This window comes from Nesoenas mayeri (assembly GCF_963082525.1).
Source record: "Nesoenas mayeri genome assembly, chromosome: 1".
Lineage (NCBI taxonomy): Eukaryota > Metazoa > Chordata > Aves > Columbiformes > Columbidae > Nesoenas > Nesoenas mayeri.
This window is the reverse complement of record NC_137541.1, coordinates 83,839,100-83,856,146: the sequence shown is the minus strand read 5'-3', so window position 1 is coordinate 83,856,146 and position 17,047 is coordinate 83,839,100. Positions and strand designations below refer to the sequence as shown.

The 17,047-nt window shown below is 46.4% G+C and overlaps 1 protein-coding gene across 11 annotated transcripts; it reads left to right on the top strand.

The window, feature by feature from the left end:
- Positions 1–1,416: 1,416 nt before the first annotated feature.
- Positions 1,417–16,280, top strand: ITFG2 (integrin alpha FG-GAP repeat containing 2). 11 transcript variants are annotated; one of them, XR_013923592.1, is made up of 14 exons: positions 1,417–1,588; positions 3,103–3,198; positions 3,653–3,694; positions 4,502–4,679; positions 4,993–5,132; positions 5,570–5,718; positions 6,820–6,914; positions 9,419–9,472; positions 10,439–10,530; positions 11,040–11,157; positions 11,830–12,003; positions 12,153–12,775; positions 13,552–13,628; positions 13,834–16,280. XR_013923592.1 is itself a non-coding variant. In XM_080363541.1 (12 exons), the coding sequence occupies exons 1-12, from the start codon at positions 1,493–1,495 to the stop codon at positions 12,296–12,298; spliced, it is 1,380 nt and encodes a 459-aa protein (XP_080219667.1). In that variant the 5' UTR covers positions 1,417–1,492; the 3' UTR covers positions 12,299–16,280. The 11 variants fall into 11 exon arrangements, 5 of the variants coding, with proteins under 5 accessions (XP_080219667.1, XP_080219670.1, XP_080219669.1 ...); XR_013923594.1 differs by having other exon boundaries at positions 12,153–13,437; XR_013923591.1 differs by lacking the exon at positions 13,552–13,628.
- Positions 16,281–17,047: the final 767 nt, after the last annotated feature.

Genomic DNA, 17,047 nt, shown 5'->3' with positions numbered 1-17,047 from the left:
GGTGCTTTTCATGAGTTCTGATTCAATAGTATCAGCCATGTGTATGTGAAAACTGTTCACACTTTGTACCAAAGCATGACTAACGGGAATGTTACAACAAGGTATGAAAAGTGTCTGTCAACTGACTTTACAAGAGGGGGTTTCCAGACACAGAAGAACGGTAAGGGGAGGAGGAGTGTCAAGCAAGAGTTCTTTTTCTCCAGCAAGGAAATAGCTTGACTTTTTTGGGGATAACTACTGGAAATATGAGCCCTTGTGGCTGAAAATGTTGCTATGAGAGAATCATAGGGCCATTTCTAATTCTTGAACTACAGTTTTTTTCAAAAATGTTCCACAGGAATGACTTATTCAACATTTTTGAAAGCAAAAATATTATTTCTGTGGAGCATCTAAAAAAAAATCCTAGAATTAAGGGTGTGTAGGTTAATTGTGGGCAATCTTAAAGTATGATTTTTTGCCTTGTTACTGCAAAACTAACTAGGAAATATTTTAAGAATCTAAATTACTACAGCCACTAAACATGCCCTATTCAGGCAGCTGAAAGGAGGTCCTGTGCTGTCTTTAAAAATGGGTCTGGTTGCCAGCAGAAGATGGCATAGCAGTGTTTATAAGTGAAGTTATGCATGTAAACTTCAAATCTATTAGTTATGTCCTTATAGATGAATGCTTAAAATAACTGCAATAATGACTTTGTGAATGATACATGTCTGTCTCAATTTATAAATACTTTATCCTGTGAGCTATTCTTGTCATAGTCATACAATATCTTTGAAATAACAGAACTGTCCAGTTCTGCTATCACCTATGAAAATGAAAGCAACTGATCTTTGGCTAACCTGCAACAGAAGCACAAAGGAACTGCTGTGCTGTCAGGTGTATGATTGTGCCCTTCGATCTGATCAGGAATTAAAGAGCTCCTTTGCAGAAGGCAGTGGAGAAACAGTTTTGCTGTTCGGACGGGCTGGATAATGTAAAACAGCAACTAGGCCTGGTAGGCCACTGCTCTGGCGGCTGTTCCTGCTTGGCAAGGGGCGGCCGGGTCGCCGAGGGTGCGGCACCGCCCGAGATCGGGTAACGGGGTAGCGGTCGGGCACTTGAGGTGCCAGAGGGACGGGCGCTCGGCAAAAGGGCCGTAGGCCCGGCTGCCTGGAGCGTGAGGCTGCGCTGGCCGTTCCAGTCGCCCTGCACGCTGAAAACCGCGGCTGGGGTGCGGTGGGGTGGGGCGCCCCGCGCCCGAGGAGCGGTCACGCTCATGGGGCTTGACAGGCGCGCGACGCCTGCAACCAGCCTGCCGGCCCCTCCCTGCTGCGAGCCTCACTCCCACAGGAGCCTCCTCCCCACCCACCGTGCCCTCACGTGATCTCTCGCTGCCCTGCGCGTGCTCCGCGGCTGCGCAGGCAAAGTTTGTACCTGCGGAGCCGCCGTTACTCGCCCTCGCCCCAGCGTGGCGGCCAGCGCCGGGAGTTCCGCCTCTGCGGGTGGCGGCGGCGGGATGCGGTCCGTCAGCTACGTGCAGTGCGTGGCGCTCGACTTCGCTGGCAGCCTCTTCCCGCACGCCATCTGCCTGGGAGATGCCGACAACGACGCGGTCCGGAAAGCGGGGGGTGGCTGACTGTGGGCCTACGCGGGCGGGTGGTGGCTAGGCTGGCGGGGCTCGGGCGGGCCCGTGGCAGTAGGCCGCAGGCCGCAGGAAGTGGTGCTTCCGCAGGCCGAGTACTAGGCTCAGTTTGGCTGGAGCGTGCCCAGTAGCGAGCCTCCGCGGGAGGCAGACGTGGTCGGTCTGAGGAGCCTCCTGGGGTTGCCTGCAGCCGCCACCCTAGCCCTGTCAGAGATGAATAGCGGCCGGGCAAGGGGGATCAGTCGCAGGTAGCGAAGGAAGTTAAAACAGGTGAGGGGAAACACCGGGTGGATTGTAAGGCACCAGAGCAGGTTCCTGGAGGAGGTGGTGGGGCTTTCACCCCTGGGGGAACTCAGAGCTTGACAGGGGCTTGAGCAATGTAAGAGATGCAGGGGTTGGATGAGAGGGCCCCCAGAGGCCCTTCGCAAGCTTGAGTGTTTTAGTGATTCTGAGCTACAGCTGGTCGGTGCTTCCATCACCATTAGATGAGCTAGGCACCCTTGGCATGGGACTTGGGTGATGTATAGCTAGCAGGGTGATGAAATTTTAGTTTCAAAGAGACATACTCTCCGCTTGCAATGGTGGGGATGTGGAGGTGTGGGGAAATGCTTTGCTGGGGCACAGCGGATCACAAACAGGGTAGAGCCAAGTTTCAGTGTTGACCTGTAGGGTGGATGGATATGTATTGGGAATGTTCCTGTCAGTCCCACAAGTGGTCGTTTCTGATGGGTCTGATTTGTCTGTAACTAGAAAGAGATTAGTTTAACCAGATGTATCTAAACTGTTCCTTCTTATCCACTATTTATTACAGGTCTATATTGCTATCCTAAAAAAGTGTCATAGCTAACAATGCGGTGGGTAATAACACAAATTTTCCCATAAGAAGTTGTTTTATGTGGGGTAATGTGTGCAGGGAATTATGAAATGCACACAATCTAAATACACAGAGGCATTATGCAGATGGGATAGTAGGAGGAGGCTCATCAGTTGCAGTGCTTGGTGATTTTTAGCAGTCTTTAAAGACATAATCACCATTTTGAAAGACCTTTGTGCCTTCATCAGTGAGATTGAACATCCAGTGTAAGTCTATTGCAAGTGTTCTTGCAGCCTCTTTCTGGGTGGTTACATTTTTCTCATTGTTATCATCTTCCTCAGGTGATTTGAGAAAGATGAACTCAATCTAGATTGAAGGGTGGAAAACAAGATGATGAGGTTAGCAAAGCAGGATGTCTGAAACAATGGCTAGAGAAGCAGTGGACAGTGGGATTTTGCTCTAAGGATCCCCTCTCCAGCTCTTTTATTTGTGGGAGTAAAATTAGGGTTTTGTTTTTTCCGAGACCTTCTCTATTAATTCGAGGCTGTCTCGAATCTTGTTTTGCTTCTTCCCACAGAGTGATTTTTAGATATTCTGTAATTATTACTGTGTGGAAATACTGTTACTGTAGTTGTGAATTTCTTCTTACTAACCTGATTCTTTTGTACAGCTGAATGAGCTAGTGGTGGGAGACACCAATGGGAAGCTCTATGTTTACAAGAATGACGACAGCAAACCCTGGGCTGTGCGATCTTGCCAAGGAATGGTCAGTTCTTGACAAATTTTTTTAAATGGTTGGGCCCTTTCTTAGGTGTATGTGTAGCCAGCTGTCCTTGACTACTGCGTAGGAATATGTAGACCAGAGGGCAATGACAGCCAGAACTGCTTCTGATGCCTTTCTTGTAGTTATGCAAGACCCTCCTTTTGCCCACAGCTAGCCCGTGGACAAGAAGTGAAGAGCAAAGTGCTGAACAAACACAGGAACTGGGCTTCTGTCCCATCTTGACCCTGCTGCTGTGCACTGTGGATTTTGCTCCAGAGCTCTGGGCAGTTGTGTGGCAGATGGGTTTCTGTCCCTTAATCTGCACTCTTTGTCCTTGAAAAAGCTGTTTAGAGTTCAAGAGACTGTTTAGGAGAGAGGAGCAAGTAGAACATAGGCTTATTCTCAACTGCTATTTTGGATTGCCTTCTCTCATGTATGGCTGCCTTTTCTCTTGCAGCTCACATGTGTTGGTGTGGGAGATGTATGCAATAAAGGAAAGGTGAGAGCAGCCAAACTCTTCCCAGCTATGTCTGTGGGGTATGTGGGAGGTGCTTAGGAGATCAGGGTCATATCATATCCTGCCCTTGCTCATAGAGTTAGCACTATTGTTTTAAAACTGTTCTTCTGTTTACATATAACCTGTATCTGTCTGTGAGCTAGATGTAGGTTTTAGTTTTATTGAGCAAGGAAATCCATCCTGTTTTCAGAAAGCAAGATTTGCAAGTCCCCATGTGTGAGTGCCACAAGGCTTTGGTGTTTTTTTACTCCTTTTCCTCAGTAGTTTTTGCCCTGCTCTGTGCTGTTCCCTGCTGTAGGCCATAGCCCTTCTGCCAGTTGGCTGTATGCATTTAAGGTCATCTAAACAAGACTAAGCCACAGAATAGTCTAGACTCCCAAGCAAATTCCACTGGGTCTAATATGACTTTTTGCTGGATAGCCATTTCTGAGTGTGAAACCAGGACCACTGAGTCCAAAAGTCCTGGTTTGGGCACCCTACCTAAAATACTGCAGCTACATATGCTCCAGTGGGGAGCAGAGCTGAACTGAGCACTGAGAAGGCCACACAATGTTTGGGGATTGCATGCACACGTTGGCTTGATATCCTAGTCTGACAAGGATGGACAAGAGTTTGGGCCCTGCAGTACCTGAGTAGTTTGTAGGCTGGCCAAAAGACTTCTTCTGTTCCCTCTGTAGCAGTCATTGATGTTGATGAATCTACCCTTGTATCTTCCCTTGCTCTGCTGTGGGACAGCTTCTGCAGTTTCTAAAAGAGGAAAAACTGAAAGGTTTTTCTCTTCCCTCTTAGAATCTCGTGGTGGCAGTGAGTGCAGAAGGCTGGTTTCATCTTTTTGACCTTACTTCTCCAACTTCAAAACACTCAGATGCTTCAGGCCACCATGAGTTGGCTACAGCAGAAGAGCAGAAGCCAGTGTTCAGGCAGCATATACCTGCCAACACCAAGGTCATGCTGATCAGTGACATTGGTGAGCTGGAAAGCTGGTGTGGGAGTGAAGGCTGAGGGCATTTGTGGGTATGAGGTGTGGGGAAAAAGTATCTGGGACTCGCAGAAGGAAATAACTGTCTTGCTGAAACAGGTGCTTTAACAAACCACAGCCAAGTCATGAGAGAGAGAAGCAAGAACTACGGAAATTTTCCTTAAGAGCAAATTCTCATTACAGGATTGGGGTCCTCAGGGATGCTACCTGATGGAAACCAGCACAATGGTTTCTGAATGCTGGGGGTCTTGGGGCTATGAAAGCCTGAGACAGCCCATCTTTCTCCTTGTATTTGTTGCAGATGGAGATGGGAAGTGTGAGTTGGTGGTGGGTTACACTGACAGGGTGGTACGTGCCTTCCGCTGGGAGGACTTTTTGGAGAATTCAGACCATGTCTCTGGGCAACTGGTCCTGTTGAAGAAATGGCTGCTAGAAGGTCAGGTAAGGAAACAGGATATTCAGGACAGAACTCCTCATACAGTCTTCAAGAGGTGGCTCTCCCAAGGGAAGAAGCACACAATCTCAGTCCTATGAATGAAGCAATTGTCATGTTGATGGCTTGAAAGGAGATTTGCCCAGTGGTTGTTCTGTATATAGGGAGCAGCTGGTGGGTTGGTCTGGGAAACAGTCAGTTGCTCTCACCCAATTAGAGAGCATTAGTGGAAAATACTACCGTGTTCTTAAGTGGCTTTTGGTGGGGAAGCAAAACTGTTTACTGGACATTTGGACTCCTAGCTGAATTTGTTCAACTCAGCTCTTTCAGAAGATTTCCCATGTTCAAATTGAGGTACAAGGAGCACAGTGAAACCTTCTGAGGTGTTCAAAGTTCTTGGTTCAACTCTACCCATGTTTTTTTTTTTTATACTCTGCGAGTATAGGTGGACAGTCTCTCTGTGAACCCACGCCCTGATGGCTCACCAGAGATGATGGTGTCTCAGCCAGGCTGTGGTTATGCCATTCTGCTGTGCACGTGGGATTCTGAGCAGCAGGCCATGACAGACGGAAGGGACAGCTCTGCCCCAAGCAGGTGGGTAGATGGGGTAGATGAGGAGATTCTTCTGTAGGTGCCCATCACAAGAGAGCATCGTGACACCGCCTTTCTGAGGGTCGGCGGTTGCTGTCATCTGTCCTTGTTTCAGTGACCTGCTGTACTATGGGGAGTTCAGACTTAAGCCCACCTGCATCCAGGCTTCCATGATTACTGTTCGTATCTTGTATCACAAAAGGTGAATACTACTGCTTTCCTTCTATCCCACTCTTTTCTCCTTGGGTTGGCCAAGGAGATTTGCAAAACCAGCTCACTGAGAGGGGCAGTACTGGGGGCTAAAGCAGGGAAATGAATGACCTAGATCTCCAGAGGAAGGATGGTGGGCAATCTGGTGACCTATCTAATGGTGGAAAGGGTAGCAACTGAAAGGCTGGGCCAAACCCAGTTAGTCTGAAGTCTAGGATGACACTTTGGGTTCATTCACTCATTTCTTCTAGGTGAAGTAATTGGAGGTTTTCCTAATGGCCCTGGCAGTCAGTGCTGTAGATCACAACCAAAGCAATCTGGATGAGCAGTGAGGTTATTGTCCTTGGTGCTGGAGGGACTCTGGTGGGGAACTCAGATGCTTCTGTGGTGTTCTGTGACACTTTAAGGCAGACCCAAAAAACTGCAACAGGAGGGGAGCTAAGCAAGCCTTCTTGGCGTCTTAGAGAGCTTAGTGGAATGGTACCCTCCTAGCCATAAGCCCAGCCCAGGCATGATCTCTGATGAGCCTCTTCAACCCCAAGTAGAACCACTTCCTGAGTGAAAAGCAGCAAGGCTTACGTGACAGTAATGATGTATTTTTTTTTCTTTATTAGAATACATGTTTTACTGACTTCTTTTGGCCCTTTCCAGTTTTCTGATGCATCAAATAATTCTGGTTTTGTTGTTTAAACATTAGTAAGTTCCTTTCATACCTAGGTGGCATGCATCCTTTTCCTTGGTCTTTACCATTAGAGGACTAACCTATGCACAAACTCCATCAGATAATCTCTGAATTTGTAGAGCTTTGGAGTATACTGCTCTTGAGATTGTTCTGCCAGAGTCACAAGCATGGTTCCCTAACCTTTCCATGATGTTTGTCTCTCTTTTCCCTAGTGAGGCCCCTGTTCGAGATGTTATTCTACACCAAACGTCGGGACGAATTCACAACAAGAATGTTTCCACTCATCTAATTGGTAGCATTGGCCGAGGTGAGAGATTAGGAGCTTGGGGTCTCTGGCCCAGCAGTTGCCTCTGATAGTTTTTCAGTATGTCAGTCCAGCATTAAATCACGTTTCCCATGGCTGAATAATAACAGTGGGAGACAGCTGCAAGAACAGAGGGAACTCATCTTCTATTAGCCAGCTCCCAAAGGAAGAGAGCTGGATATTTGCATTTGAACTTTTTATAGCCTTTGTCCTTCCCTAGGCAACTCTTACTCTTCATCTAGCACAACAGTTTATCTGCAGCCTTCACTAGCCTGCATTTAGTTATTCTGAATGGCAACCATGCCTTGCTCCTACAGATGTCCTTGGTCTTTGTTTTTGCATGGCTGCAGCTTATGCCCTCTTATTCTTATTCTTATTCTTCTTACATCTCTTCCTTTCCACAGCCTCATCTTTATTCTTGCTTTTATGCTTTTCAGCATTTGATTCTGGATACCAGGCAGCTATATCCTGCACTTCAGTCACCTGTGTAGTCACAGCCCCTCCAAAGCTACTTCCATATTTCATTGTCCTCTGTCTCCTTCCAGTGTCTTCTGTTCAGCAGTTGTATCTAAACTCTCCACAGCTGCTGACTCCTCTCAGCCCTGACACACTGCTATTGCATCCAGACTCTTCTTACACACTGCCACTGCTTCCTTTGTGTAACTGCTTTGTGCTCTGACTTGTGCCTGGTGCACCTGGTGAACCCTGTTTTGGTACCTGTGGAGAAAACGCGGCTTTCATTCCACCTTGGAACATGTGGGCATAATACAAGAAGGTGGAAAATTCCTGATGCACTTTGTCTTGTCTGCAGCTGCCTGGAATCCAGCTGCATTTTTTCTGTCTAGATATTACCCCCTGCAGTGCTCTCTGAGAATGATTAGGCTGTCCAGTGTAATTAGAGCTGGGGGCAAGAGCAATCCACTGAAAACACTCTTTTTCCCTTTACCCATAATACCCGTCCTCCCTAGTTCCTGATCTTGTCATGTTTTCAGCATCTTGGATGCTGCTTCAAGCAACATGGTCAACAGAACATGAAATCAATTATTTCACTGCAAACAAAGCCTTGCATCTAATGAAAGATGTCTGTGAAAAATGAAGTTACACAGAATAAGGGATGAAGACAAGGTGGCGAAAAGCCCACTGATGCTGGGCCATTAATAATGAAAGAGCTGAAGATTGCCATGCTAACCAGTTTGTGAGGGGGACACAGCAGATCTTTTGGATCAGAGTCTGTCTGGATGAATGTCAGCTAGGAGCAATAGAGCGCTCACTGACTGTTGACTCTAAGCTGATCTGCAGATAGTCTGTGTCCTGGGAGTGTGCAGGGTATTGTAGTTTGGAGCTGTTTATAGGCAGCTGAGCTAGGCTTTCAGTATATGTCATTCTGAGGAAACTGCCTATTTGCTTTCAGCTCTGCTGGTTTGTTCCTGACTGCCAGGTTTCTTGGGTCCCTGCAGACCTCAGGGAGCAAATGTCCCTCCTACATCATCACTGCAAGGTTCAAATGCAGCTGTAGTTGAATGCAACTCCAGTCCTCCCCTACCAAGTGTGATGGCACTTTCAAAACTGACCTTGCATGTCTCTTCTGACTGGTAGCTAGTTAGAGAGTATATCGAAAGGCTGAAGTAGCCTAGTGGTCAGGGGAGTACTCTCTTCAGATTTAACTAGTTGTATTTGTCAGTGCAGTCCTGCACACAACTGTGATATACAGGATTTGGAGAGGATACTGCTTGTAGGAAATTCACAGCTGTATAAACATAGTCTGGAAATGCCAGGGCTGAGTGTGTAGATGAGTATGAAGGCAGATGTCTAATCTGCTCATAAAGCATGGGCTCTCTAGCCTCTGACAAGTGTTTGCTGGAAGATGACAACATCTGTGCAGTTTTTCTGTAGCGGAAACAATAGAGTTGGTAGCATGACCTCTGCATACTCATTCAGGAGTTGCCATAGAGGTGCTTTTATGCTAATGTGACTGATGGTTTGTCCCTCTGGTGGGACCTCTCTTACTATTTTTTTTCTTTACCCTGCACCTTCCCAGAACAGCCAAAGGCCATGTTCCTGTCCTTGAAAGAAGCAGTGAGGGTACAGTTGTAATACCCTTCTTTGACTTCAGCTGTTCTTCACTTTGTCCCTTGTGATGGTCCTTCCCATGCTTGTGCATTTCTGAAGCCTGGAGAGGATGCGATGCAGTCCACTAAAATCAGAACTGCCATGGGCCTGCAAGTGCATATGTGGTACAAAGAGACTCCTAGGAGCAGCCAGCCAGCCAGCAGCCAGATATGCCTATATCAGTGCAAAACGGAGGTTTTGGGTTTTGAGATGCCAGTGCTCTACAAATAAAAGCCAGCATGAATTATGATTGGTTGCAAGAATCTGCAGATATTTGCTAAACAAAATGTCAAGGCTGGGCAAAAAAGGAGGCAGGGTGGATCACCTTGGTTTGGATAATTTTTTCAGGAGAGGGAGGAGACAACATCAATTCCTGTAATTCTCTTCTGCATTTACAGGCTGCTCCAGTGAGAATAGTGGCTCAGGTCTCTTTGCTCTCTGTACTCTGGATGGTAAGTCCTACTACTATCCTGGAAGAAAGGTCTGTGGGATGCCAAAGGCCTATCACTAATTCAAAACAGGGAGCTAGGGGCTCAGAGGTTTTGGTTTTGAAAGAAGCCCGAGCTGGGTTTCAGAAATCCTGGTTCCTGCAAGAGAATTTGATTCAAAGACTCCTCCTGCTGACATATATTATATGAAAGCTAACACAGGAGCCAAGGTAAGAAGTGTCACTGTCAGTCCCTCATAAACCAGGTGTGTGATAACATGCCTCTATCTGAGGATATGATGAAACATATTAAAGCTGAACTTGTCTTTCTCTTCCTTACTGAATTGGGTATTACATTGCACAGGCTTGCTATCTGTAGGAAACCTGTTGTGTTTTCTGTCTGTCACTAATATCTGCTTTTCCCCGCTTCCCTGGTACAGCCTATTCATCAGTGGATTTCAAAGTATTTTACAAACATTAGTTACTTGTATGGTCCCGTGGCCTATGGCACTAGAATTATTAAAGTCATGCTGCAGCAAGCAGCAAGGAAGATGAAGAGCCTAGGTCATTGGCCAAAAGACACAGTGAAAGCTTGAGCTGGAGAGCTAGAGTTTTCATCTGCTGGCTCCTAAGTTGCCTGCTTACTCAGTAGTCAGACAACTGTTTCAGATGGCAGTTCAACAGTGCCATTCATGTAGACAGGAGCTTCTAAACTACAGCATAGATGTGTCTTTGTACTTGAAGGGACTTGGATTGTTTCCAAAAGCAGTAAAGGAAATGGATGTTGGAACCTGATTGTTGGTAGAGAGAGGCTGTCCTTCCCAGAACTGAGACTGTGTCTTCTGCTATCAATCACAGCCTGTACCATGGGCCAAATACTCTGTCTACAGACCCTAAGTGCTGAAGGAGTGTGCAGGGCCCAGTGTTAGCAAATACCTGCTCCCCTTTAATATTTTCAGGATACTCTTTATTGTTTTCTTTTTCCCTTCAGGGACATTGAAACTCATGGAGGGAGCAGACAGGCTGCTCTGGTCTGTGCAGGTGGATCATCAGCTGTTTGCTCTGGAAAAGCTGGATGTTACTGTGAGTGTCTGTGAATAGGACTGGGAGGAGTGCAGATGGAAACTCAAGATGGCTTTTTGTATATGAATTTAGGAAGAGCAGAGGGAGTTGAAAAAGGCTATGGTTATCCCTGGCCTGTGCCAGAGCATTCTGTACTCATGTCAGTTTGTCCACCTGCAAGAGGTTGAGGTGGGTCTGCATGTTTGCCCTAATGAGCCCAGCATCCTGCTATGAACTCTTTCATTCCCCAGATCCTGTTTTATCTTATTGCAAAGCTGAATGGTTTTGCATGCTACTAATATACCCCAGTTGGCTACAAACTCTTATGATACATAAAGATTATGATAGAGAAGAGGTAGATGGTCTCAAGGTGCAAAAAGTCTGGACAGGTCCAAAATGGCTGGACAAGACATCCAAAAGTGACATCTTGTTCAGATGTTAGTGTTCTGTCTCTGAACAAGCAGAAAAGATACTGACTGCATCTGGGAATAGTTGATCCATGCTAATATGTGATCTTATGGTTCCTGCAGGGCAATGGTCATGAGGAGGTGATTGCCTGTGCATGGGATGGTCAGACATACATCATTGACCACAGTCGGACCGTTGCCAGATTTCAAGCAGATGAAAATGTCAGTGCATTCTGTGCAGGTGAGGAGCCTGACTGCAAAGGCAGCCCTCACAGCATCTCACTCAAAACTGCTACTGCCCTCGGGAAGACCTGGAATCCTTTTGTCTGTCTGCAGTGGGGAATAATTTCCCTGTATGAATAATGCAGAAGGCCCAGCTAATCTTTCATCTAGTGGCATCTGGGAAAAGTAGGGGTGGGAGGAGGTGATGCTGAGGTTTGTCTGTGATGGTTTTGTTGCCTTTTTTCTTCTTTGTTTCTTTTCTTCTTTTTTTTTTGGCGGGGGTAGGGGGGGGGAGTCGGATTTGGTGGTTGTTTGTCTGTTTTTGTGTTTTTTTTCCCCTGTCCTTCTTGAGAGTGCTGTAGTGGCCTCTTGTCTTCCCCACTGCTTTTGTAATTTGCAGCCTTCTAAGCTGTTCTCAAATGGAGATAAGGAGCCTTATGGAACCAGCCTGAGCCTTGGCTTTGCTCAGTCCCCTCTTTTAGACCTGCCAGAAGCAGCTTGTAAATCCCAAAGCTCCATTCATTAACGGTTTAGAGACACTTTCTTGGGTTTTCTCAAGTCCATGTCTGTGCCACTCACCCCAAGTGCTCCCTGCTTTCTGCTAACAGCTTTGGTACTTGATCATGAGAAGTTACCAATTTGCTTTCTCTGTACAGATCAGTAGTCAGATCTCCACACTTGCTTTCTGCAGGCCTCTATGCATGCAAAGGAGAAAAGAACAGCCCCTGCCTAGTTTACGTCAGCTTCAATCAGAAGATCTACATCTACTGGGATGTGCAGCTGGAGAGAATGGAGTCCACCAACCTGTTGAAAATACTGGATTGTGACCCAGAGTTTGGAAGTCTCCTGCAGCAGCTGAGTGTGGGTGAGTGCAGTAAAGGTGAAGGAAAAAGTCAGAGGGCTGCTAGCAGGTTATGTGCTGGGAACTAGCGTTCCAAGTACCTCTTAAGGAAGAGGGGCTTTCATACTGCCTGTTGAGAATCCCTAACAACTGTCTTTTTCCCTTTTCTCTAGAAAGAGATGATGTTTCTGCTGTCAAAGATCTGATTCACAAAACATTGTATTTTCCTGAGAAAAGGCAGCAGAGCAGCCCCTCGCAGTGTCAGGACCATGCTGGAACAGACTCCTCTGCCCACTGCACTGTCATCCGACATCCTTAATAACAGGTCACATGGAAGGTGACATCTTTAATACCAGCGCAAACTCTTCTCTGACCGGAATGAAGCATCTAATGAAGATGAGACTGTTCTTTTCCCATCTCTGTCAAAGCTTCCAAACAGCAAAGGCTGTACAGGCCAGGTTCTGTGGAGGGATGTGCTTGACTTAAGTGGAAGTGGTGGGTTGTTTTGCTTTTAGCTGAGGAAGGTACCAGAACATCAAGAGTCCAGAGTCCTGTTTATTTGCGTTCCATTGCCAGTTTCCATGTTCTCCAGTAGCTGAAGTGTTTTATGGGTGACTGTGAAGGAGCACTATGGACATAAATGCAGAGAACAGCTGAGCTCGGTCTCTGTTTCTGTTTTGGCATGTTTTTTCAGTTGCAGCAGTGATTACTTCTGAATTCTTAGCAGGATCGCAGTGCAGGAGCTGCAGATGGAGGAATTGAGTTAGGGAGCAGACGGGCCTTCTCTGCCACTCAGGTATGTTTTTAAAGTAGACTCAGGCATTGTTTGCCTTTGTTCTGCTGCTGGTCTTCTGCCAAGCAGTTTCTCACAAGCCACCTGCTGTTCTGAGGAGCTGGAAACATGCATGAGAAGAACTGCAACTTGCACTAATAAGTTGTTGAGGGGTACCAGTTCCATCTGTACTTGAGAGGCATTGCATTTCTCCATCTTCTTGGGCGTGGTGATCCCAGAGGTGACTGAGACTTAGCAAAGCAGCTGTGAAATTGATGATAAGAAAAACCTGTCTAAACCATGGATCTGTGGTGCTATGAGTGCTTGGCCATTCCGTAATAAGCAGTGGAAGTGCCACACTTCCCTCTTATTGTGGAGAGTGCCATGCTATTTTGAGTCCTGCACAACTGAAAGAGGGGGACTGGAGGTGATGTTCCACTTGATAGTATGTGGAGCCTGGAATAGGTCATTTCTCTCCCAGGCTACTCATATGCAAAGGCCCAGGCAGGAACCTTTCCACATATTCTGGTATTTTGCTTTTCACCATTTCAGCTTTCCCCTTGCCTAATTCAGCTTATTAGGATAGTAGCAGCAGATTCTCCAAGCTGTTGAAAACCTGCTGTACTATACTCTGCAAAACATCCAAGTGCAGCCCTAACCACGAGAAGAAACTTTGTATAGAGGAAGTGAGTGTCTTGCCCTTGGATCAAAAGGACTATTGTTGAAGTAGCCCTACATGATAGAAGGGCAAAATCTTTAGATAATAAGCCTTACCTTTTCTTTGCATTTTCCATCCACAGATTTATATAAGCTTTATATCGCTCAGCTCCTGTCCTCTATGATAACTGTGAAAGTTGAAGCATGGAGCAGTGAAATGGTATGACCTGCCCTGTACCAGCTAGCACTCTTCTTGCTTCTTGGACCACTCTGTCTTCGTGCTCTATAAGTACAGTGGAAGTTTCTCTCCATTTTAATGACCTCGCTGAGAAGCATTTCTACATGTTCCCCTGTCTACCAAGTGCTTGTGTACAACAACCTTTCAGGCAGGAGCTCTCAAGTCATAACAGTGGTTCTGTTCACAGCCCCTGCCCTCGCCCACAAATACACAGATGGAGAGGAGTCAAGAAACACCTGCACAGCGTTTCAACAGCCCTGGCACAAAGGACACAGCAGAAGTACAAAACGCAGAGCTGATACAGAGCGCACAGCCATCAGCGCCTTGTCATAAACAAGAAGGGAGGCTCAGGCTCCCTGGTACAGCAGCACAGCAGCGCACACCCACCCCATCCTGTTCCTCAGATGCAAACTTCAGCAACATTAATCCAACTGGATGCCATGAGATACTCAGCAAATAGTACGAGGAATCTAACATTTTGACACTGGAGCACTCCTGCTTTCTGGAGGCACCGTAACAATGCCCCAAACAAACGCTAAACCTTCCCAGATCTTGACCCATGCAGCCCACTCCCACCTCTTGCAGGGTGCGTTGTGGCACAGGGGAAGGCAAAATAAAGAGCACCCTAAATAGACTGCGGTCAGTCTTTCTGGTAGTGTTTTTAAGGGAAGAAGGTTTATCAGTGCAGATGCTGCCCTGGTCTGCCACCACAACTGTGCCCCATGTGCTTTACAAGTGTTCAGAGGCAGAGATTTCTGTCCTTTGGGGTCTTACCTCTTCCCTCGCTGATATGGTGGAAGCAGGAGCACTGTTCTGTGAACAGTGCTGTTCAGAGAAGCAGGGCTTGAGTTTGTCAGCAGTGGAGAGCTGATAGTGTAGGGCCCATCTACTGATGTGCTAAAGCAAGATATTGTCTTGAAGCTTGTCAGCTTTGCACTGTAACCTCAAGAAATTGTCATCTTTCATCATGCTGAGATGTATAGCCACCCATCCCAGTGGAGCTGTTAGCAGGATCACAGTATATTGGTTCCTGCTACTTCCAGGTTTCTGTTTCCCAAAACCTAAAGCTGCTCTTTCCAATGACTGAAACAAGTAAGGATTCTCCCTTGTCTCCCTTCAGGTGAAGCAGTAGCAGTTTCTGCTCTTACTTCTTCCCCTTGGGGCCCAGCTGAGCTGAGAGAGGCAGATGTCCCTACATGTGGGGTGAACAGCTCAGTTTCACTGTATTGACATACTTTCCACATAGCTCTGTTGCTACCTGATTTTAATATTGAACTTCAAGATTGGTGAAACTCACACAAAGTAGGGACCACGACAGAGCAGGACTCTGCAGAGCAGTTTCCAGAAGCGTACAACAGAAACGATGTACTTGAACAGGTCCATGTCTTGACATATGCTGTTCTTCCATCCTGAACACAGACTGCTGTTCTTCTTCTAATTAAGGTTGTGTATTTTCTTGTCCTGCTCCCTCTTCACTCCCCCCTAATTCTGTGACTTCTGTCTCCTCCACTGGTGACAGAAACAGGATGGTTTCAAGCAACAGAAAACAGTAATGCCTGAGGTTTCAGTCATGGCTCACACAACCTGGCATGTGTACTGCTGCACAGATGATGGGCTCTTCTGCTGTGTGTGCTTTGACAAAAACAGAGTTTTACCACAACTTGTGCCTGCAGTGGTCCCACTCAACCTTGTTTGGTTTTGGTGGGGCAGGTGTTGTCTACAGAAGTACTCTCTCTTTTGATCCACTGCTGGAACTCCAGAGGGTCCTGCAACAATTGCCCGAGAGTTGGGCCAGACTGAGCTAATCTGGTAGCTGGGTCTTGCAGTGCTGCTATATTGTAATTCCTTCGTGAGGACTAGCAGGAAAACAGGACAACTCTGATAACAGAACAACTCCATGCTGTCTGTCCATGCCAAATATAAACTTTTATTAGCCACACAAGTGCAAGAGGGATACAAACAGTTGTATGATTCAAGCTTTTATGCTAAACAAAGTTTGCCATACAGGTCAAATTATTTCCAAGGAAGGAAGGTCAACCTGATCTGCTGTTAGACTTAATTGTTGAGAAGAAACAGGAAGGGGTTAATGGGAGAGATATGCCATTTTCCTAAGAACCATCTTCAAAGAAAATGGGGCAAAACCAATGCAGATGTTGGACAGGGCAACCTATGCAACCTAGCCTTCTTCCCTTGTTGGCCTGAGAATACTGTTGTGTGCTGTGCATGCCCGAGCATGCTGCATTGTGGAATGCTATTCCCCCAAACTCTTCAACTCCTAAAACCATTTGAGAGGAAAAATACTAGTGTTTGAAGGTTTCCTCTGACAGTTTTATATTGCTTATAGCACATAACTTGCAGATGCACGAGGGGCACAAGAGCAAAATGAAAACTGTTTACAGAAGAATTAAGTGGAACTTCTGTACTGTTCATTGGCCAAAAGATTACTTTCCTTTTTTTATGCCATGAACTCCAAAGTGACAGACTGGTTACAGTCAAGACTTCCTGAAGTCAGTGCTTCAGGCTATTTCCTCTGGCAAAAAACTTTGCGGAGTGTACGTGAAGGGGCATTTGCAGATAAAAGATTCATGGCTTTGGTAGTGATGCTCAATTTATTATACTAGTGAGAAAATAAAGGTATGGGATTCCTGTATTTTCCCGAGATGTAATAAACCTGCTGACTGTCCCTGTTCTTTGCTGAACGTAGTTATTTCTATAATTCTAAAGGTATATCCTGACATTTGCCAGTGGAGTCTCTTGAAAGGAGGACTGACTGCAAAGGTATGTAGGTGGCTCAGTGCTCTTCACTTATGTAACTCACCTGCTAGTTCTGAAAGAAGGAGCAGGCCTGTGGGAGTATAGATGGCTGGAGCTCCCATTCCATTCAAAACCAAGTGACCCTAGCCTCCTGGAAATGGTCCTGATTATGGCTTCAGCAGAGTGCATGTTCTTGGGATAACTGTACCTCTTGTGCATAGGCCCTGGAAGAGACCTCAGAAGTCCAAATCCACATCCCTGGGCATGTTCAGCCATACATAGCACTTGCAGACTGTGGTGCTTCTCTGCTCCAAAGACTTTTTATGACAGACACTTCCCTGCAGACTGGTTCACAGCTATTGTGTCCACTCTACTGGAAAGTAGCCCTAGTAGGAGCTGACCACCAGGGTGGTTCAGACAAATTATCCCTAAATAATAACATTCCATTGTCTGTGTTTTTAGGGATGGGCCTCACTGTGAGGCAGATGCTGTTGAATGCATACAGGATGTGCATATGTCCTACACTGAGGTGGCAGTTTGTACTAAATTTCTACTTTCCATATGAAAGTATTAGCATTTTTTGATCACCAGTGGAAAAGACCACCTTCCTTCCCCTCGTCCCTCAACAGCAATAGAAATTACTGGAA